Below are 24,872 nucleotides of genomic sequence, written 5' to 3' on the forward strand. Positions count from 1 at the left end.
TTACCTGTTGTAGCTATTTCATTATATAATGGACCAAAGAAAACTACAGTTAACTGCCTTTTAGACACTGGAAGTCAGCAATCTTATTTTTCCAAAAGAATATTAAAGGAACTAAGATATCCTGATGAAGATCCAAATCTTACCGATTACCAGATGAAAACCTATGCTAGTGTTATGGTAAAGAGTCTTGAACAAGTTGTTTTGAATGTTAATGTTGGTAAAAGGAGACAACTCCCCATTCTGGTTTTAATAGATGACCAATTTGGTATTCAATTCCAGTTTGATAATTTCTGTCAAGTAAAGTCCAACCTAAATAAATTAAAATACAGGTTGGCATTTTCTAGTGAAAAACAGCAATGCTATAAAAATTGACAGTATCCTCGGTGTAGATATATTTCAATTCATGACTAACTCCAGAATTATTAAATGCATGAACGGACACATATGGGATTTACCTCAAGGGATTGCTCCATTTGGTGATGTTCAGCATTTTTTATATGCCGATCAAATCTTTCCTGTAAGAACTGAAAGATCGAATCATTGTGCTAATTATCATACTATAATATCGGAACATGCCCGTTGCCCAGAGCGCCAATTGAATGCTATATTGGAACCCAAATTAAGCTACCGGATCCATTCTCTGATATATGTGAATCTTCAAATGTGGAGAGAAATTTAGAAAGGGTGTTTGCTGTGGAAACTGATGGCACTTCCCTTGATGAAGAATTAATCGCGAACTGTGACCGAAATAAAATCGATAGCTTCAAGAAGTCTATTGAATTTAAAAACAACTTATATTTTGTGGATTTACCCTGGCATAAAGATAAAATCAATTCTGTGCCTTCCAACTACCAAGTCGCTCTGAAGGTACTTGACAGAACTTTGCTTTCCTTGGAAAAGAAAAAAATGGCTGAGGCCTATACTGATATTTTCCGTCAACAAGAGACTGAAGGAATTATCGAGAGAATTGAAGTTGCCCCACATGATTTTCACACATATATATGGATACCCCATAGACCAGTTTTCAATTTTGATCAACAGGTAACTACCAAAATAAGACCTGTTTTTAATTGTTCTTTAAAGGCTGGAGGTGGTTATTCTCTTAATGAGGCATGTTACCCGGGTGTTAATATGTTGAGTAATATTCTTGAACTTTTACTTTTATTCGTCACTGATAAATATGTTCTGCTAGGTTAGATAAGAAAAGCCTTTCTTATGATCAGACTCAAGTCTAATGAAGATAAAAATAGATTTTGTTTTTTTGTGAAAGATGAAAAAAAGTTACACATTGATATTTGGCTTCAATGCAATCCCTTTTATATAAAATTATGTCCTGCAGCATCACGTGAGTAACTTTCCAAATGACACATGTACTAAGATGTTGAAAAGTCGATTTTATGTTGACAACCTATGTATGACAAGCAATTCTTCCGGGGAGATAATCAGCCTTTATAAAAATGCAGTGCCTCGACTACAAAAGGGAAATTTCCAGCTGAGGTCGTGTAATTCCAATTATAGAGGCCTACGAGAAATCATGATTGAGGATGGTAGTATTGTGCAACATAACTGTGAGTATGAAAAGGTTCTTGGGTATAAATACCACCCTGAATCAGATACTATCAGCATCTTTGACACTTCAGTTTAGGAAAATATACTCTCTAAAAGGGATATTTTGGCACAGACAGCAAAAATATTTGATCCTTTATCACTCTGTGCTCCTGTAACAGTTAAAGCGAAAATCCTTCTCAGAAAATTATGGTTGCTCAAATTGAGTTGGGATCAAAAGGTACCAACAGACATAATGATCATCTGGTCAAATTTAGCTGAAGATCTCTCTGGTTTAAAGAATCTTTCCTTCTTACGTCAGGCTGTAGACAGTGATGGTCCACTGAAGTTGTATATCTTCTGTGATGCTTCACCACAGGCATATGGGTTTGTTATTTATGGAGTGCAAAATGGGAAATCCCATATAATATTTTCTAAAGTGAATGTAGCACCAATGAAAGCAAAAACTTTGCCAATGATGGAGTTGCTTGCTGTATACATTGCATTCAAAGCTTTAATGATGGAGTTGCTTGCTGTATACATTGCATTCAAAGCTTTAATGATGGAGTTGCTTGCTGTATACATTGCATTCAAAGCTTTAATGATGGAGTTGCTTGCTGTATACATTGCATTCAAAGCTTTAATGATGGAGTTGCTTGCTGTATACATTGCATTCAAAGCTTTAATGATGGAGTTGCTTGCTGTATACATTGCATTCAAAGCTTTAATGATGGAGTTGCTTGCTGTATACATTGCATTCAAAGCTTTAATGATGGAGTTGCTTGCTGTATACATTGCATTCAAAGCTTTAATGATGGAGTTGCTTGCTGTATACATTGCATTCAAAGCTTTAATGATGGAGTTGCTTGCTGTATACATTGCATTCAAAGCTTTAATGATGGAGTTGCTTGCTGTATACATTGCATTCAAAGCTTTAATGATGGAGTTGCTTGCTGTATACATTGCATTCAAAGCTTTAATGATGGAGTTGCTTGCTGTATACATTGCATTCCAAGCTTTAATGATGGAGTTGCTTGCTGTATACATTGCATTCCAAGCTTTAATGATGGAGTTGCTTGCTGTATACATTGCATTCAAAGCTTTAATGATGGAGTTGCTTGCTGTATACATTGCATTCAAAGCTTTAATGATGGAGTTGCTTGCTGTATACATTGCATTCAAAGCTTAAATGATGGAGTTGCTTGCTGTATACATTGCATTCAAAGCTTTAATGATGGAGTTGCTTGCTGTATACATTGCATTCAAAGCTTTAATGATGGAGTTGCTTGCTGTATACATTGCATTCAAAGCTTTAATGATGGAGTTGCTTGCTGTATACATTGCATTCAAAGCTTTAATGATGGAGTTGCTTGCTGTATACATTGCATTAAAAGCTTTAATGATGGAGTTGCTTGCTGTATACATTGCATTCAAAGCTTTAATGATGGAGTTGCTTGCTGTATACATTGCATTCAAAGCTTTAATGATGGAGTTGCTTGCTGTATACATTGCATTCAAAGCTTTAATGATGGAGTTGCTTGCTGTATACATTGCATTCAAAGCTTTAATGATGGAGTTGCTTGCTGTATACATTGCATTCAAAGCTTTAATGATGGAGTTGTTTGCTGTATACATTGCATTAAAAGCTTTAATGATGGAGTTGCTTGCTGTATACATTGCATTCAAAGCTTTAATGATGGAGTTGCTTGCTGTATACATTGCATTCAAAGCTTTAATGATGGAGTTGCTTGCTGTATACATTTCATTCAAAGCTTTAATGATGGAGTTGCTTGCTGTATACATTGCATTCAAAGCTTTAATGATGGAGTTGCTTGCTGTATACATTGCATTCAAAGCTTTAATGATGGAGTTGCTTGCTGTATACATTGCATTCAAAGCTTTAATGATGGAGTTGCTTGCTGTATACATTGCATTCAAAGCTTTAATGATGGAGTTGCTTGCTGTATACATTGCATTCAAAGCTTTAATGATGGAGTTGCTTGCTGTATACATTTCATTCAAAGCTTTAATGATGGAGTTGTTTGCTGTATACATTGCATTCAAAGCTTTAATGATGGAGTTGCTTGCTGTATACATTGCATTCAAAGCTTTAATGATGGAGTTGCTTGCTGTATACATTGCATTCAAAGCTTTAATGATGGAGTTGCTTGCTGTATACATTGCATTCAAAGCTTTAATGATGGAGTTGCTTGCTGTATACATTGCATTCAAAGCTTTAATGATGGAGTTGCTTGCTGTATACATTGCATTCAAAGCTTTAATGATGGAGTTGCTTGCTGTATACATTGCATTCAAAGCTTTAATGATGGAGTTGTTTGCTGTATACATTGCATTCAAAGCTTTAATGATGGAGTTGTTTGCTGTATACATTGCATTCAAAGCTTTAATGATGGAGTTGCTTGCTGTATACATTGCATTCAAAGCTTTAATGATGGAGTTGCTTGCTGTATACATTGCATTCAAAGCTTTAATGATGGAGTTGCTTGCTGTATACATTGCATTCAAAGCTTTAATGATGGAGTTGCTTGCTGTATACATTGCATTCAAAGCTTTAATGATGGAGTTGCTTGCTGTATACATTTCATTCAAAGCTTTAATGATGGAGTTGTTTGCTGTATACATTGCATTCAAAGCTTTAATGATGGAGTTGCTTGCTGTATACATTGCATTCAAAGCTTTAATGATGGAGTTGCTTGCTGTATACATTGCATTCAAAGCTTTAATGATGGAGTTGCTTGCTGTATACATTGCATTCAAAGCTTTAATGATGGAGTTGCTTGCTGTATACATTGCATTCAAAGCTTTAATGATGGAGTTGCTTGCTGTATACATTGCATTCAAAGCTTTAATGATGGAGTTGCTTGCTGTATACATTGCATTCAAAGCTTTAATGATGGAGTTGCTTGCTGTATACATTGCATTCAAAGCTTTAATGATGGAGTTGCTTGCTGTATACATTGCATTCAAAGCTTTAATGATGGAGTTGCTTGCTGTATACATTGCATTAAAAGCTTTAATGATGGAGTTGCTTGCTGTATACATTGCATTCAAAGCTTTAATTATGGAGTTGCTTGCTGTATACATTGCATTCAAAGCTTTTATGATGGAGTTGTTTGCTGTATACATTGCATTCAAAGCTTTAATGATGGAGTTGCTTGCTGTATACATTGCATTCAAAGCTTTAATGATGGAGTTGCTTGCTGTATACATTGCATTCAAAGCTTTAATGATGGAGTTGCTTGCTGTATACATTGCATTCAAAGCTTTAATGATGGAGTTGCTTGCTGTATACATTGCATTCAAAGCTTTAATGATGGAGTTGCTTGCTGTATACATTGCATTCAAAGCTTTAATGATGGAGTTGCTTGCTGTATACATTGCATTCAAAGCTTTAATGATGGAGTTGTTTGCTGTATACATTGCATTCAAAGCTTTAATGATGGAGTTGCTTGCTGTATACATTGCATTCCAAGCTTTAATGATGGAGTTGCTTGCTGTATACATTGCATTCAAAGCTTTAATGATGGAGTTGCTTGCTGTATACATTGCATTCAAAGCTTTAATGATGGAGTTGCTTGCTGTATACATTGCATTCAAAGCTTTAATGATGGAGTTGCTTGCTGTATACATTGCATTCAAAGCTTTAATGATGGAGTTGCTTGCTGTATACATTGCATTCAAAGCTTTAATGATGGAGTTGCTTGCTGTATACATTGCATTCAAAGCTTTAATGATGGAGTTGCTTGCTGTATACATTGCATTCAAAGCTTTAATGATGGAGTTGCTTGCTGTATACATTGCATTCCAAGCTTTAATGATGGAGTTGCTTGCTGTATACATTGCATTCCAAGCTTTAATGATGGAGTTGCTTGCTGTATACATTGCATTCAAAGCTTTAATGATGGAGTTGCTTGCTGTATACATTGCATTCAAAGCTTTAATGATGGAGTTGCTTGCTGTATACATTGCATTCAAAGCTTTAATGATGGAGTTGCTTGCTGTATACATTGCATTCAAAGCTTTAATGATGGAGTTGCTTGCTGTATACATTGCATTCAAAGCTTTAATGATGGAGTTGCTTGCTGTATACATTGCATTCAAAGCTTTAAGCATGTTGCTGAGAACATACTCTAATATAAAAATTGAGAGCATTGTTTTTTTGGATGCGCAAGTCGTTTTCTCATGGCTTCTCTCGAACAATGTGAAGGCAAAAAGCCTATATACCAGGAATAGAGAATATCATGATATGAAGGAGAATTTTACCGAAGAATTTGGAGTGGACATTCACTACAAATATGTCCCCCCCTGCGGAAAACCCGGCAGATCTGCTTTCTCATGGTGTCAGCCTGGAAAAATTTAAAGAGGAACTGGACTTATGGACCTGCATGGATAGTTCAGGAACCAGAGAATTGGCCTACAAGTACCTTGAGCTGCTTGAGTCCGGAAATCAGCGACATGTGGAAAATGTTTTTCATAGTACAATAGGTGGAACTATTTGTAAACCACTAATTCCCTTTGACAGGTTCTCGAGTTTGGACAAGTTATGCCGTGCCACTGCCTTCGTATTCAAATTTGTGAATAAATGTAAATGAGTGAAGAAACAGTCTAATCCAAAACAGACTGCCAAAATTTACTTGATTAAAATGATACAATCACAAGCCTTTGATGTCGAGATTGCTTATCTGAAGCAACCCCTTGGTAAGGAGATTCCCTCGCTGGTTAAGAATCTTAACATCTTTCTCGACTTCTACGGGATCTTAAGAGTGGAATGGCAGAATTGCCAATTCAAGATATGACTATAATTTGGTCTTTCCAATTTTGATTGCCAAGCAACATCCACTAACGAAATTAATAATTTTGGATAGCCATCATCAGTGCAGACATTTGGGCATAGGCACGACAATAACAAAATTAAGGTTGTCTGGATATTGGATTCCCCAAGCAAGGCAGTCGGTGAAGTCTGTATTCTCAAGCTGCTATACCTGTAAAAAATTCAATAGCTTGGCTTTTAAATACCCCAAGTTAACAAATCTGCCGAAACAGTTAGGCTAATAAATCCTTTTCAACATACTGGTATTGATTACACGGGTCACATCTAGGTACAGAGAGAAGGAAAGTCTACAAAAATGTATCTGTTGATTTTCACATGTATGACTGTGAGTACTATTCACGTTGAGCTTGTGCCGGATATGAGCACTCAAGCTTTCATTCCTGCATTAATTTGTTTTTCTTATTTATGGAGTGCCCACTCATATATACAGTGATAATGCATGTTCCTTTAATGCTGCTTTAGGTGGCGATGTAATTAAACATCACATCGGCAACAATGAATTCAATAATGCATTTACCAGCTCTGCTATCATGCACATAAAAATACCTCTTTACTCCCCTTGGATTGGTAGTACTTGGGAGAGAATGATCAAGGTAATAAAATCATGTTTGTTTAAAACATTAGGTCGATCCAAAATTGATTATTTTAAACTCTTAACCCTTCTATCAGACGTCCAAAGGGCAGTGAACTCCAGGCCTCTGACCTACAGATGTTTTACTGATGTTGAATAAATCCCTTAAACACCCAACTGTTTTATTCATCCTAACAAAAACTCTGAACTTTCCTTTCAAGCTGACAACCCCAGTTTAGTTGAAACAGAACCAGTCATAAGATCTCTGCTTGTAAGTACCTTGGAAAACAGAAGAATTGACTTCTAAATTCAAAGACCTGTGGCATGAGGAATATTTGCTGAGTCTAAGGGAAAGTTGCAAGGATTTGCATGAAATTGAGTTTCACAATAAAATCAAGGTAAATGATGTGATTCTTATAAAGAATCCTGCCAAGCCTAGACCTTTCTGGAAACTGGGCAGAGTTATTGAACTGTTTAGTGGGAGCGATGGCAAAGTTTGAGACATAAAAAAAAAATTTTTATTCAAATTTACATATACATTCTTGTAATCAGGCCATAATAATGCCTGAGAAAAAAATTTTTTTATTAAAAACTATATATACATTTTTGTAATCGGGCCATAATAATGCCTGAAATTTTATTTAAGCAAGCTATTAGCTCTTGTTAAGCATTTATGTTTAAATATTAAGTCCTAAAGGGACATGCAACGAATTCAGTTTAAATAAGGCCCTGTCTCATTGGCCAAAGGTGTCGCTCATCGACCAATCACGGCAACCTATTTATTAAGCGGGAGTAGGGACTCCCTTCAAATGCCCTCTTTCGTACGAACATCAGGAGAGAAAAGAAATTTTATTCCATCTCTCTACTTAACTTGAAAGGAGCCGTCACTCAAGACGTTAAAATAACTTTTTTTGGACTTCTTAAAAAGCTACAAGCGCAATTGTTTTGCAACCTACTTATTTTACGTTTGTATTTATTTGAAGTTAAATACACGTTTCTTGTTCTCCGACTTGTATATTCGTGTTTCTTTTTTGTCTGGTCGAAACACAACATTATGGCTTTCTTAATAATAACGTTATTTCAACACAGTAATATAAGTTCTTAAATACCATAATTTTCTTAATTTGGCATAGATTTTGATAAACTCATTGATATTTCTGTTTTCATTTCTCCTTTGTGCCATTTTTTCTTCTTATCCAATTGTGCCATTTTTATCTTTGCTATTTTACCTAAATTTAGTGTAGAGCAGAACGAATAATCATTTTTTTTTTTCTAAATAGCTTACATATTGTTAATGCCAAAAAAAAAAAAACGATTATTCGTTCTGTCCTATACTATGTAGTCAAGAATTGAGTACCCCCCTGCTATATACACAAACATTCTAAAATATTTTTTTAAATTTTATTATAATTTTCTGTAGTGTTGACGAACATGTAATTATAAAAGGTTCTAGTTCTTTGGGGTTTTTTTTTCTCTTTCTTTTAACCTAAAACCAGGCTTTTTTTATTCACTCCCAGGAATTTTGTCACGGCAGAACTGGAGTGAAATCTTGACTTGTGGTTTCTCTGTCTCTATTTTGAAACTGTCACTCCCTTATGGGGAGACTTGTTTATAACCCATCTCATCTCCTTGGCGTCTAAAAACCAACTCACTATAATTAACTTGGTTTCTTCGAACCGGAACCCTTGACACGTCATATCCAGTCCCTGTTTGCATACCTTCCGGTGCAACTTGATCGGTCACCCAGTTTGATTCATATCACAGCATGACCCCTTGACTCCTGCACGCTTGCTCAACATTGTTTCCCACGATTCAATCTTTGTTACTTACTTCGTTAGATAGATAGACAATTAGATAGATAGCTAGATAGATAAACCAATAACTTAATAAATGTTGGAGCGCTAAATGTTTTGGTTTCGATTTTAGCTGATAGCACCCAAGTTTCTTTTCTTTTTTTTTAACTTTTGAAATAGTTACTATATTATTAGGTACAATATAATATTAATAGTGAAATAGCTCTGTAATAATAAATACAAAATCTGCATGAATTAAAATATATTTAAGCATATTTTATGACCCGGCAAGGAGGTTGGTGCAAACCCTCTCCCTCAGTAAATAAATAAACAATAAAAATTTTGTTTTGAATTTTCTGTCGACAGCATGAGCGGAAAAGGTGAAAGAGTAAAAGTTTACCTTTTTTTTTTAAAAAAAATAAAATTATTATTCTTTGTATATGTAAACTTAATTGAGATTTTCCTATATTTCACTCACCGGCATAGCTTTCTGTTAAAAAGCTGCATATATAAATCTTCTACAGCATCGATTTTTCAGAAACTGTTAACTTGTTTTGTTCAATTTCAGTTATTTATTTTTTAGTTATGGTAGAATTTTCATATTACTGCCACCGTTATTGTATATTGATGGCACGGTTATTTTATATTTTCATCTTGCTATTTTATGCTAGGTAATTTACATTTTCAACCTCTCTTTTATTGTTTTCATTTTCAATTGTTTTTTTTAATTGGCTAATCCAAATAATTTTTTGATATATTTTATCGGAATAACAGATTAACAGATTTATATTTATCAAACTCGTTTTTGCCTCAGGTCATTCTAAACCACTTGTATTGTAACTTCCCCCAATGCAAGCATCATTAACATTATTGTTTCCCCTCATACATTTCACTTAATATACTCGATTTTATTCCAGTGGTATTGGGTGTTTATCACTCTTAAAGCACACTAACTGTACCTTCCCTTAGTAGCTTATATATTACATGGTTTTACATCATTTTGTTTTACTATATGCGATTGGTTTAATAAAAGTCAGCTGTTTCAATGATTTAAATCTTATAATAAAAATCATATTTAGAAGAATTAACTTTATAAAAATGTTTTTACTAATTAAATTACATCACATTTGGTTTATTTATGAAAAATATATACAAAAAAAATATTTATTAAGTCAGAATGCATTAGAAAGAAAATGGTCACCAAGTTGGAGGTGTATGTAAATACTGAAACTAAAAGAAATCCTTACTCCCACATATATAGATAATTGTTTGTAAGGAAAGTTTAAGCCCCAAAAGAAATTTTTTTTCATATTGAACAATGAAATATATCTTTTGAACATTTTTTATCCCCAACCATCAATTGACAGCAAATAATGGTTCAATGCGCATGTTGAATTAGATTTCACACCTCCAAGAATGCTTGGCAGTCCATTGAATCATTTCAAAATTGTCATCCAGCTTCATGACAAATTTGTGGACTAACATTTTCATAGTTGTTGTTGTTTCACTACGTTTCGGCCAACTCATCCTCTGGTCTTCTTCAGATGATTTACTGTGACAGGATAGGAATGCTGAGCCTCGTAACTGTATCCACAGTAAATACTGTCTTCCACAGTTGTTGTCTCACTACGTTTTGGATTCCAATAAAAACAATATATAAGCTTCATGACAAGTTGGAATATTGTTATTTCTTCAATCTACATGAAATCATTGTCATAAACATCATTTACAAGACTTGTTAGACACATTCTAAGAACTCAACAGCTATTTATTTCTAGACTGTTGTGTCTACACATTACCTTATCATCATCCAATATTTATGAATCAACAACGCCCGACATGCTTTCAGTCACTTACAACCCTATCTGTGTCTCACAATAAACTGAGATCACAATAAACACAAAAGTCTGGATTTATCAGGCATTTGTTCAAAAAATCCTTCACTACGGCTGCCAGACATAACCAATGAGAACTGCGGATCTCAAAAGTTTGGTGGTGTTTGACTTCTACTGTCTCCACTGAATTCTAAGTGTCTGCTGGCACTATTTTATCTCCAATACCAAAGTCAGTAGGCGATGCAGAATCACCCCCCCTTAACCATGCTCTATTATAGAGGAGACTTTATTGGTTTGTCCACACTGTGTCCCACAACCCAGGAGAGTTCATCCAAGAAGCTCCCCCTCCAAGATTGGTGAAGACGTCTGGGAGACCAGCTGTAAACGTGGTTATACACCATCAAAACCAACATTGAACCTAACTACAATGTTTGCCACTGGTCATAGGACTGGTTGCTCATCAGTATCTTGGCTGTTGCAGACCGTTATTTGTGGTCTGCATTTGTCTAGGATGCTATGTGTTTTATATGAGGAGCCAGCTCAACCCATCCTGAGTGAATGTTGCCTCAAGTTGTCACCTAATATTTAAGGTGCTACAAGTGTTCTGGACTCCAGGGTGGGAAACACCAAGTGATGTCTCCTGCTTGTTCTACATACAGTCTGATCAAAAGGGCCCATATCAATCATGTCGCATATAATCAAATTACTTTGCATTTAAGCCAAATCTTCCCTATTCTACCATGCTTCCTAATGCTTAAAATATCCAGACTTGTTATGGCAATATTGCAAGGTGTGGTACATTGTACAGAGCCAAACCATCTGAGATGCCAAGCATCCATAATTTTACCAATACCAAGAACGATTGAAGATATTTTTCACCATCTTTTTCACAATCTCACATGCACTTGATTATGGCACGTTCATTACACCGAAGCCATTGCAGATCCGCAGTATATGGGACCCATGCACTGGTATGCAAGATGGAAAAGCAAACACAGGCTGGAAGACTTTTCCTTGAATTTTGAAAGTAATATGATCTGTGCAGATCAATTTCAGATTCAGATTATTGGATTGTAGTAAGAGTATAACAACACAGTTTTTTTTTTTTTCTTAGCATCTTTACAGTAATCTAGATAAATAAATGCAAAATTTTGTTTAATTTTTGCTTATCATATCTACATCATCAACAAAACAACCCTCATTTATTTAAATCAGTAATATGATTACCAGGGTGGAATGCACTCAGCGTAATTGAGGTGGTTTGGGTAACTCATACGTCCGGCAGATTGACTCCGACTTGACATTCCCAGTAGCTGCAGTGTTTTGCATGATATCGCTGATGGTTGTGTGGTCCAACAATTTCAGTTAGTTTTTGTTCTTTGGTTCACTTTGGATGAATTTCTCCCACAATTACCAATTTCAGGTGTTGTGTCACCTGGGTGTTTATTTTGTGTCACCCATACAGTTTGTGGCAGAGATAGAGAAGTAGGACTAGGCCAGGGCATGCTCCATCAACCAAGACTACAAACACAGAAGGATAAGAAGATAGGATTATTTATTTTTTGGTTAAGTTTTGTCAATTAATTTTTTTTTTTTTTTTTATTATATAAAAAATCACTTTTTGTTACTTTTTTGAAAGGGTTTGCTAAGGTATTTTTTCAACTGCAATTTTCATTTGAAATAGCAATAACGAAAGTATCTTCAAAATAAATGCTTTGGTTCAGTAGTATATTTTTGTTAATTATTTATTTTAGGGTAAAATTCTCGTGGGTTTAGCTTTCACGTTACAAATTAGAGGTTAACTGTTCTCAGGTTAAATCAATAATAGAACATTGTTTGTTTTTTTTTTGGGGGGGGGGTTGAAAGACAAGACACAAAAATACTGTAATACAATAAAAAATATTGACTAATATCGTGAAAATAGAAATTACACAACTGAAGTTATGGATTTGTATGGAAAATTTTAGTAGGGAAAATATCTGCCAATTTTTACATCTTGTTGCTTTTTTTTCTTTTCTGTAATTCAAGATATTAAATTTCTCTTTTCCTTTGTCTTTCAGATGACACAGATTGACCAGTGTCTACAATATCCACCCGTATAAGAAAAAAAATATGGTTAATAATTTGATGTCGAACATTGCTGCTCAGCTCTTATAAAAAATCACAACATCTGACAACAATTTGTGAAAAATAATCGTCATGATGTCATCCTCCCCTGTCAACACATTGATCCCTTCTCAGCACAATGTGTTGAGGAGCGACCAACAACTGTTGCCACTTTGAAGAAAAGAGCTTCAAGCTGTGTCCTTTCCTCCTCATCTTTCATCTATCACCTGCTGCTTGTTCGTCCTCATTTCATTTAGGTCACTCAATTGTTTTTTTGGGGTTTTTTCAAAAACCACAAAATTTTCATACAAATTCACATTAACAAACACATAAGCCTTCCATCTGTTTGGCACAAAGTTTTCATAACACGGATATCACTTGTAAATGAAATGGGATTACCAGGTACATGTTGGAAGAATTGCAAGAAATCTCGAAGAATATCTCTTGATGCTCTTGTTCGGTTGCTTAATTTGACAAGTTAATATAAAACATAGAATATTGTATAGAGATTGTCACGTCCATATTTCAACACAAATACTCAATATATACTTTATATATATTTTATAGTAATTCAGGATACAAAAATCTAATTGCAATAACTAATATTTTCGGCACAACGCATACAAATATGATAGGATCCTCATAATCGAATGCAGTATTTATGTTTATTTTATATTCTTATTAGGTTGTTTAAAAAATGTAAAGTAAAATCGGATCAACGGTAGTTAAGAGTAACTTAAAAGTTTGATTCTCTTTTGCAACTAAACTGAAATTTATGAAAAACTGCCCCTTCTTTCCCCGGAGTTGCTTGATTTAATGCGTAGTGTTTAGTCAATCACAGTTTTGTCAAATCTTTCTTATAACTCAACTGAGGATTGAACCCCAGAAAATGATGATCCATTTTAAAAACAAACATTTATTCATTCAACTAACACTGAAATAATTTAACAAGATTTTCACCTTACCAGATGGTCAAACCCTGCTGTCCTACCGACATTGAGTGCTTTAGACCTGTTTGACGTGGGGTCTTGTTTAACTGTTGCTTTCGTTCATTGTGAATAATGTACGGCCGTCCTTGACCTTCTTTGTTATCACCATGAAATTTCTGCAACCACCTTCATACTGTTGGATCACTTGTTGATTCTTCTTCCCATGCTCTGCTGATATTTATGAAATAACACAACCAAGTTTGAACTTGAGCTAGAAAAGCATACAAATTTTTTCTGTTTGTATTTTTCTTATTTTATGGAAATCACTCTAGACAACACATGAAGCCACTTGATGTAAGGAGCTAAAAAAATAAATACTACTGCAATATCAAAAACTTGCTAACAATAGGTGTTAGAATAGTTATGACACAGAAAACAGCAATTCTTCCCTCTTTGTCAGAAACATTGCTCTAGGAATATGAGGACTAAAGAGCAGAATAAGGGTAATGAGAGTTACGCAGATGCTGAAAATAAACCCAAGATCCACTTTCTATTCTCCTTATTAAGGGTGCATATGCTTCAAAATTCTATTTTAAAGAAAATAATTAGAAATTAATTTACCCATTAATGTCCAAAACGCATTTGTAAATAAATTTTGTTTAAATTATATTTGAACAAAATTTATTTTAAAGATTTACTTGACTTATTGTCAGAGCATTCATTTATGTTATATTAACAGGAAAGCCCGACATTGCCTAGGATTTAATATATAAGTAGAGATATTAAAAATATGAGTTGGTTATAAGGACTATTTGATGAAAAGATTTTGATTAAATAATAAATTGAACAGATTGTAATCTTCCACTCCAGACTGCCAATATCCATAAAATAATAGGTGTAACTTGAAAATCACACTAATCTGTATACTATTAATGCTTATAAGAACTATTTTAAAAATGTTTGAATAATAAATTAGATTGTATCCTTCCACTCTAGATTTTTCACAGTATATTCAAAATTAAGACATAATTGTTGCTAGTCTACATAAGAAAATAGGTGTAATATTTCAAAGGCACCTCCATCTTTATGACTAACTATAAATATCTATGAAAAATACAGATGTTGCTGAAAGATGGTTAATTATCCTTCTGGTACGCAAAAATGGAACCAGGGGTGCTAATAAGTTATAGAGTACTCCTTAATTATTATGGTTAATCAAATTTTAAAAAGTGAACTGAGAAAAAAGAAAAAAAAGTTGGACAGTATTTTCCCAACAATCTAATATATATATTTTACAATGAAAGATAAATATATTATTAAAAGCAATTAATCTACCGTCTATTTTAGTTTGGATAAAAACTGAACATGAAGAAAACGATCTGTCACAATTTACCAACATTATCCGTTATGATGTCTTAACTTAGAGAGGCAGAAAAGTTAACCCTAGATGAAATATAGCCTCCTTCTGGATAAATACTAAATAATGGATTATAAACTCACTAATTGTACAGACGTTGAATTTATGAAACTTGTGCATTCAATGTATGCATTGGGGAACCATTTTGGCTACGATTTCTCAACTCTTCCTTCAAAAGACCTGCAAGTCCATGCAAGCGGACTCAACAATTACAAACTCAATAACAAAAAGAAAAACCAGCATAACAACGGTAACAGCAGCAACAATTCCGAAGGTGCTACAAATTCTGCAGTATCTACCTCGTTATTATCCTCAAACCTGAAGCCGTACAAGTGTGAAATCTGTCGAAAGGGCTTCGTCCGACAAACAAACCTTGATCAGCACAAAAAGTCGGCAACAGATGAGAAGCATTTCGTTTGCGACCACTGCAGCAAGGTGTTTTCTCAGCGTGCACACCTCAAAGTGCACAAGATGGCGCACAGTGCCGAGAAGCCGTACAGCTGTGACTCTTGTGATAAGACATTCACGCAGCGAGCGAATATTGACAATCACCGTCGTATCCACACGGGTCAGCGTCCATTTTTTTGCAATTTCTGCCCGAAGACGTTTTCACAACGTGCCAACCTCGACAGTCACGTACGCATACACACCGGCCTGAAACCTTACATATGCAACATCTGCGGGAAGTCGTTTGCTCAGCAGACCAACTTGCGAAACCACCAGCGTATTCACGCTGGAATTAAGACATTCCCCTGCGACGTGTGTGGTAAGTCATTCTCGCAGCACGTCAACCTCATCACCCATCGTCGCATACATACTGGTGAACGTCCATTTCACTGTTCATATTGTCCGAAAGCGTTTGCTCAGCAGACAGATTTAAAAAACCACGAACGCACCCACACGGGGCAAAGACCTTTTGTATGTGGGGTCTGCAATAAATCTTTTACGCAGCAGGGTAACCTCACTGTTCATTTCAGGACACATTCTGGAGAGAAACCTTACCAGTGTGACTTTTGTGATAAGGCCTTCTGCCAGAAGTCCAATCTGGATTACCATCGACGTGGCCACATCAGTGAAAAGCAGTTTAATTGCACAGAGTGTGACAAAAGTTTCACACTTCAGCAGCAACTTGACGAGCACTTGCTTATGCATGAACTGGAGAAGCCGTTTGAATGTTCGTATTGCAATCAGAGATTCTCCGAGCAAAGCGACATGAAGGAGCATGAGAGATCCTACCAGTGTGACCTTTGCGATAAAGCATTCTGCCAAAAGTCAAATCTGGATTACCATCGACTTGGACACTTCGGCAAAAAGCAGTTTGATTGCACAGAGTGCGAGAAAAATTTTGCTCTCCAGAGTGAACTTGATGAGCACTTGCTTATGCATGAATTGGAGAAACCATTTGAATGTTCATCTTGCCATCAGAGATTCTCCGAGCAAAGCGACATAAAGGAACATGAAGGATCCTACCAGTGTGACCTTTGCGATAAAGCTTTCTGCCAAAAGTCAAATCTGGATTACCATCGACTTGGACACCGTGACAAAAAGCAGTTTGATTGCACAGAGTGCGAGGAAAGTTTTGCTCTTCAGAGCCAACTTGATGAGCACTTGCTTCTGCATGAACTGGAAAAACCATTTGAATGTTCGTATTGCAATCAAAGATTCTCCGAGCAAAGCAACTTAAAAGAGCATGAGTGTATACATATAGGGATTAGACCTTACATCTGTACAGTCTGCCAAAAGTGCTTTGCACAGCAGGGAAACCTTAAAATTCATTTACGAACACATTCTGGCGAGAAGCCATACGCATGTGAATATTGTCCGAAAGCATTCTGTCAGAGGGCGAACCTTGATTGCCATCGTCGCACACATACTGGTGAACGTCCATATAAGTGTGACACCTGCGAGAAATCTTTTCCGCAGAAGGCCAACCTTGATAGCCACAAACGAACTCATACAGGAGAGAAACCCTATTCGTGTGAGATGTGTGGAAAATCATTCACACAGCGGGCAAACCTCGACAACCACAGACGGACACACACAGGCATAAAGGCCTTCCAGTGCCATTTATGCGAACGCTCTTTCGTGCAGAAGGTAAACCTTAAGAACCATCTACGAGCATTCCACCGTTTGGATGATATAACGCTAGCGAACAGCGTTGATAATAACAATGACATTAAAAAACTCGAAAGGCTGATGCTGTTACAACAAAAGTTATCTGCACTTAGTGAAATCGCCGGACAAATGGCTAAAAACATTAGCCATAATGTGAACGGCAAAGATAAGCTCGATAATGAACATTCCCAACAGATCCTTTCAAAATCCTCGTCAGCTTCTTCGCATACTTCGTCTGTGCCTGCGCAATTGTTATCCACTCATCACCTGAGACAAATACAACAAAACTTGGACAGCCAATTGCTTTTGCCTCGGGGGTTTCCTGTTGCTCCTATCTCTAACGTTGTTTTGGCAAGTCTCCAGTCAGATAAGAGGGAGAGCAGTAATCATATCAAGCCTGAAGAACATTCTGAAAACGGTGAACCTGAATGTGTCAATCTAGAATAATCACTAGTAACGCACGATTATTTATTTTTTGCTCGTATATATGGAAATTAAAACAAAACATGCTCATTGTTCATAAGGTTGTTGTAACCTTTTTGATTTTCTTTTTTTTCAGCATCCCAGTCCTACTTGCAGATAGAAGGGACAAGTTTAACACGACACTGTATCTGATATCACTCACCACAACCTCTACCACTACTATGCCCCAAACATTCCAAATATAAATAAAACATGTTTTCAAATTAACGTTTAAAACACCCGAAACTGTTTTATTTACAAAAAAAAATGTCTAGCACAAAAATTAATTCTTATAACATTTCTGATTTGAAAATTAAAAAGCAATTGTGATTTTTTCCAGAATTCCTCCTATATTAAAAAAACAACAATAAAAAATCTGTGTGATGTACATATCCGTGGCAAAACCAAAATATCATATTCTAAAAATCACAAATTGATCAAGTAGATTTATTTTTAAATAAAATCAAATTTTATGACTAACATAAGAGCAGCTGTCTTGTCTTTTGAAAGCAATCCCCCCCCCCAAAAAAAAATTGAGATAACCTAACAATAATTAAAACTTCAGATTTATATTGTAATGCCCACAAATTTCAATAATCACTTAAAAATGATTTTCTTTATAAAAATAAAACTACTTGATCAATTGGTCAAATGTGATTTTTGGAATATGGTATTTACATTTCATGATGAATATGTACATCTTACAGATTTTTGTTTTAGTTTTGTTTATTAATATAGAGAGAATTCTGGACAAAAACTGTAATTTCTATTTTGTTCATATTTGAGCATTTTAGTGACATCAGATATGGTGTCGTGCTAAACCTGTACCTTTCAATAACTGCTAAGATAACATCGTTGAGCTGAAGAACATAATCAGGGGCCAGTTGTGTTCCAGATTTCATAATGACAAAGATAACAAACCTGACTCAACCACCTCGCTCCCAACTCGGCCTCAGTTTTAACAAATCACATTAAAATGAAACCTGGTCACATAAAAATTCAGGAAGAGACTAAGAAGCCGCATATAATCAGAGCGCATGTATTGTCCTTGGAGTTTCTCGTATACCTTCTGTCTCCAATCGCTGTTCCTTATTCGCTTGTCTCCTCATGAGTGCAGTGACACACAAGGTTGTTTTTATTTTGTGTTTTCATATGAAGAAAGTTCAGCTCCCCACAAAATGAGCACTCTGGATTGGAACAAAAATAAAAATTGCCTCAGTCTAGAAGGATTTTTTCTTCATTGACTAAAACAAAAAAGATGAAGCATGAAAGCAAGACAGATACTACATTTTGCTCCTAGCTAGGAGTCCTAAAAGGATGTGTCCTTCATTGACCAAGTACAGAAAAGACTAAGTGCAGTATCTGAACAGGTACTGCACTTTGCTCCTATCGCTGCATTATTCACTTTGATGTTTATCATATACTGTGTGTAAACTGAAACCCTGGTCAAAAAGACTTGTTTAATGATTTGTATAAAAATCATAAGTTAAAAAAAAAAAAAAAGATGTTTTGTCTGAATTGTCCTAATGTGAAGGTTAATATTTTTATGTTGTTCTTCAGACTATGGTCCTCAGCAATGATGCTATTAGTGTTTCAACTATGTTTCAGCCAATGTACGCACTGCTTATATACAGCATATGGTTGCAAGAGAGCAAAGACTGACAGTAACATGTTGCCAATGCAACAGAAAAAAAAAAGAGACACGATTTTGGTTAAAAAGAATTGATGTCTTAAAATATGTATATGAAGAAGTTGATCTGACAAGAGGATATGTTTGTTGGTTGAGTGAACTGGGGCATTGACGGCAGCTAAGTTTCTAGTCGAACTTGGAGGGAACTGGATTTAATCATGAAAGAGATTTATTTATTTATTTAGAAAAAAAAATCTAATCGTACCTCTGCAATTTTTTTCTGTCGAACAATCATTATTGATTTTTTTTTTTTTTTCTTTTTTTTTTAATCCAATTTTCTCTGACTATTTATTTGGGGACTGCTGAAAGAGATGTGTTGGACATTTGAGCAGAGGTACATTTTCTCCCGTCATGGAACAAAGATATTATATTCCAAAAATCATGTAAATTAATCAAGTAGTTTTATTTTTAGCTAAGAAAATCAAATTTTATGAGTAGGCAAAAAGAGAATGGCAGATAAGTCCACAATAATTCAACCGTGCAAGATTAACCTTGTAATGCTAACAGTTTCACATTAATCTCTTCAAATCATTTAAAGATGAGTTTTCTTTATACATAGTACTACTTAATCAGTTTGCATGTTTTAGAATATGACAATTTTTGTTTTGTGACTGGTACGTACATCATAAAGATTTTTCTGTATTTTTTTTTATTAGGTTGAATTCTGGATTAGAACTCTATTTTTTTTTTTGTATTTGTTTGTTTATTATTTATGTAAGCTAATGTTTCTTATGTGCTTAAATCTAAATGAATGAACTGATTTGAATGTCTATAAAAAATATTAACATCAACTTGTGCACATATAAACGCAATGGTATGGAACAAAAGTTTGAAATGAACATGCTTGTATTATTTGGATTATTCTGACTATCAACCACCGTGGAAGATTATTAACCAGTGGAGTATCACCATTATCAATCAAAAAAGGAGTATCAGATGTGTACGCAGTTTGATGATGGTATATGGAAGTGAAGACTAGCCAGTGAAAGTTGAGGATATGGTTTACGTGGATAGAAATATGGATGTGTAATGTGTTAAAGACAGGCTTAGATCTGATAAGCTCAAAGGAAGATTAAATCTAGATAGTATGGGAATAATAAAAAAAAAAACTCAACAGTTGTTTTAAACACAGTGGAAAGATATTGGAAATCATAACATTCCTTCCACCTAATGTCAGGTAAACAATGGACAATGATATATACATATGCTTCATCAAAATGTTTAAACAGAATTTGATTTGAAATTCTGAGTAAAATTAAGTAATGAACAATTAGAATTTGGAGAAAAGTAATCCAAAGAATCTGACTATCTATGCTGTAAAACAAGTGTGTGTGTGTATATATATATATATATATATATATATATATATATATATATATAAATAATGAATATGTACGTGTTGATTTTGTTCAGTATGTGAAATGAACGGAAAAAAATAATCATTTTTGTACAATTTGTTTTATTTATCTAAAGGAAACAATTTTGCTGTCAACAAAGCGAAAATATAAATCAGGTTATCTTCCTTACATCCATAATTGATTTAATAAATTCAGGACTGTTAAAATTATCAGATTTAAATAGAAAATAAATGTCACTGTACACAAATAATCACCGTACATTATATTCAAGTACAGCAAGAAAACATTGGTGGAGAAATGACCATCTAAAGAAGGATAAGGAGGGTACATCAGCCGAAACGTTGTATAAATCTCAGTGTTGTAAATAGTTTCTTGTTTTGGACTTTTTGAGAATATTTTGATTATTCCGACTACTATTTTCACAATTAAAGTTGTCTTCACAGCATTTCAACCACTGTAACTTTCTTTGGGGTTATCTTTTGAATTCTGCAATTTTTGAACCAGTCATGAGAATCTTTACGAATTTTCAAACTGAACATTTTTTTATTGAATTAACTGGGGTAGATTGTTCTTATTGTACCAGCCATGACCAGAAAGAAGTATTAATTTCTTATCCTTATCCTACCTGATCATGACTGAGAGAATGAGAATCTACCACCATGAATTATGTTTAAAAGCGTTCAGTTTAAAATTTGTTATTGGTTCTTTAGTTTGACAAAAAAATGCCACAGATCAAGCAAATACACCTGAAGAAGGTCGAAGGTTATATCATCAGTTGTCGTACGAGCTGAGGTTCACATTTGCATGATTCTAGTAACCTAAAAACTGCCTTACTGGTTAGTAGACCTTTCTTTATCAGTATTCAATACGGTTCAGCTTCGTTCTAGAACGTGCACCCCTGGGTCATTACCTTCTCCTTTAAGAGTAGGGAATGGGGTATTACAAATCGCCTGAGGCGTCCCTATCAAGAAATACTGATGGGTCTATTCTCAGCTATTTTTGTTTCAACCAGAGTATAAGTTTGTAGGAGCTGGTTTATCTATTGTCTGACATAGTTATACTAACCCACATGCATATCGAATTGACTTGTGCCACATTTTGATGCCGAGGGAAACAAATCCATCATCAGAAGCATGAATAATGTAACAACCCAGCTGAGAATAATAGTCAATAATTTCTTTAATACAACAAAAATAAGCAGATATATGGATTATTCAGATTACTATTCTTGTTTTGGATGTTATTCTTATCATGTTTCTACATTTGTAACATCTAACCTATTTCTTCAGGTGCATTGTGCCGAACGCTGGAATCTGTATGGAATTTCGAAACAGGCATAGCTTGCTCTCATTTCGTCAACAATGACCAGGTAGAGGTACTGAGGATTGAACCTTCAGCCTTGCAGAGGTTTTGTTTGTCGAAATGTGAGAATGTTTGCCAAAATGAGAGCAGTAGTTTAAATAATGCAAATTGTCAATCCTCATCTCAAAAGTTTCAAAACGCAATGTTATGTTTGTTGTATTTTTAATCAATATGTCTGTCAAAAATTCAAACAGTGAAAATGTTTTGTACGTTTGTTTTATGTAGACCGGTTTATTGATTGGAAAAAAAAAACATCATGAATATAAAGAAACTCTTTTATGAAAATGAAAAAAAAATTCTGTTTGTTTTTCATTACCTTTTTTTTTCCTTAGGTGTGTCTACAAATGAAAATATCAATTACTGAATTTTCTTAAAGAATCTAACAAACTTGCAGGATGTTTTAGATGTTAGACCTAAATAGTAATTCATCTGACATATCAATAATTGATTTGCACTAGTCTATTTGTTTGTTTTTTTTCTTCTACTTTGTTATTGGCACAAATATATTTCATTTTGCATCAGTTTCCTACTGGAAATACTTATTTCAGAAAAGAACTTTCAGAGCAAAGATTTTTTCCTTACTCATTGAAGATTAAAGAGAAGTAATCAGGCTATGAATTACTTCCCTTGACTTTGGCAAAAAAAATAAATATCTAAAAATATGTTATAGTTTTTAAATAAAAACAAGAAGTTTCCACATTATGTTATCATTTGTTCTTTTTCTACTATTAATCAACTAACATCAAGTATAAAAAAAACTTTTAAGACGTCACAAAATTATTTGATGACGAAATTAAAGTCACCAAAGTTGCTTTACAAATTAATCATTTAAGAATTTATATATAATGTAAATAACATTTTTTTTTAATTCTTAATGCTGCAATATTTTAAGTTATAAATTTATTATATTTTTTACTAGAATATCTTGTCCTTTTTCTTTTCCAGTTTTAACAACTAGTCCTTTACTTTTCCATGTTTAAGCTTAACCATATTACTTTTCATGCTCGCATTTTTCTATTGTAATCCATATTATATGTGATTATATGTGTAAAGATGTTAATACCAAAATTGTTATTATTCGTTTGTTTTTTTAAATGTGATAAGCTTAATCTTAGCCACATTACTTTAAAGTCACCAAAGTTGCTTTACAAATCACTCATTTATTTTTTTTGTTCTGTGGCAATGCCAGGTAGTTCCATGTAGGCATTTATATATTAGTGTTGGGATGATTAAAAGGAATCGGGAATCCAAAAATTATAACTTTTCTATTTGCCAAAAACAATTCTTTTTGTTGTTTTTGTTTAAAACTTAGTTTTCTGTGGCTTGTATTAATGATGAAATGATAAATATTCATTAACTAGCAGAAGGTGCGCAGTTGTAATATATGCTTAAATATGAAAGGAGTTGTTTGAAGGCTATTACAATGCTTGTGGGGAAACACCATGGACACAAGTCAGTGTATAAAAAAATGATATTGAAAGAATTTCAATAATTTTCAATAGTAATATATTTATGCACCAATATAATGTGTCATGGTAGATGTTGATATCTGGAAAAAATTTTAGAATAAAATCTCAGGGGGGGGGGGGGGTAATTGTTTGCAACTGTTCAGATGAGGCTTTCCTTTGATTTTTTTTATTTTATTTATATTTCTTTTGTATCAGTGGCCGAAAGTTAAGCTTGTGTGACAGTTGTGCAGTCCAGCTGTCAAATAGATTTCCAAGATACAATGACTGATTGATTATAATTGAGTACTTAGGAGTGTTAATGTCTCCAGAGTTTATATTCATCTTGGATAATAAGAATGGTCTAAGGGAGGTAACTACATATTTGGTTAATTGGTTCCCTTGCTTAAGTGTATACATCAGTGTGTATATATATATATATATATATATATATATATATATATATATATATATATATATATACTAGCATGGATACCCAGCATTGCCTGGGTTGATATGATATGGGCAACATGGATACCCTCACAACAATTCCAAAAATAAAAGAACGGATAAAAACATGTAAATGTAATCGCCCCCAAAACGAAGAAGTACCTGATACCCTCTCTACCAGATATTTGGGCAGAATGTATACAAATAGAAGGAACTATTCTCTGGATATTGAGTACTGTAAAGACCACCACCCCCTAAAAAATAAATCATTACAATTTTTATTTCAATAAAAATAGCAGTGAATGGCCGTGCAATCACAAAAAAAAAAATAGCTAAATATGTAGAAACCCCTAAAAAAAAAAAAATGAACATCTACCAAAAATTAATTCCAAAAACAATTAAATTAAATTTTATGTTTCTAATGTAATCCTCCCCCCTCCAAAATAAAAAATTGTATTTATCATATTTTGGAGTTCATTTTGTTTATAAAATTGTTAGGTGAAAGTACAGAATGGTGTCATAAAAATTTATTAAATTTATCATTATTTTATGTTTCAAATGTAATTCCCACCCCACCACAAAAAAAATGTATTTGTCATGTTTTGCCCCCCCCTTGATCGTTAAACTTGAAAAAATGCAAGAGATGACATGTCTCGTTGAACTCTTTGTGGCCAAAAAGTGGGTGCTCATTTTACATTAAATTTATATAGAAAAGTGATCCCCCACTTTAAGATGTTAATTTTCTTTTGTTTTCAAAATTTCTTTCATATTATTATTTATAAAGGCTGTTTAAACATATTAGGGCCAAAACAAATTGGTCCTAATTTGTTTTAGGGGTTAAACGACACTGGGTCACGTCGTAAAAATTTACCTTTTTTTTTTTTTCATTAGAAATTTAAGTTTGTAATCGATGAGAATAACACGAAAAAGGAAAGAAAAGTG

The 24,872-nt window shown here is 34.2% G+C and overlaps 1 protein-coding gene across 2 annotated transcripts in view; it reads left to right on the forward strand.

The window, feature by feature from the left end:
• Nucleotides 1–22,737, forward strand: part of LOC145242097 (uncharacterized) — a 43,743-nt gene extending 21,006 nt beyond the window's left edge. For both annotated transcript variants that reach the window (XM_080105014.1, XM_080105015.1), the window contains exon 2: nucleotides 12,657–22,737. In XM_080105014.1, the coding sequence (XP_079961140.1) occupies nucleotides 15,115–17,610 (2,496 nt within the window). In that variant the 5' untranslated portion in view covers nucleotides 12,657–15,114 and the 3' untranslated portion in view covers nucleotides 17,611–22,737. The remainder of the gene's footprint in view (nucleotides 1–12,656) is intronic.
• Nucleotides 22,738–24,872: the final 2,135 nt, after the last annotated feature.

The sequence above is a fragment of the Euprymna scolopes genome, chromosome 21 (assembly GCF_053919585.1).
Source record: "Euprymna scolopes isolate OS-2025 chromosome 21, ASM5391958v1, whole genome shotgun sequence".
NCBI classification, from domain to species: Eukaryota; Metazoa; Mollusca; class Cephalopoda; order Sepiida; family Sepiolidae; genus Euprymna; species Euprymna scolopes.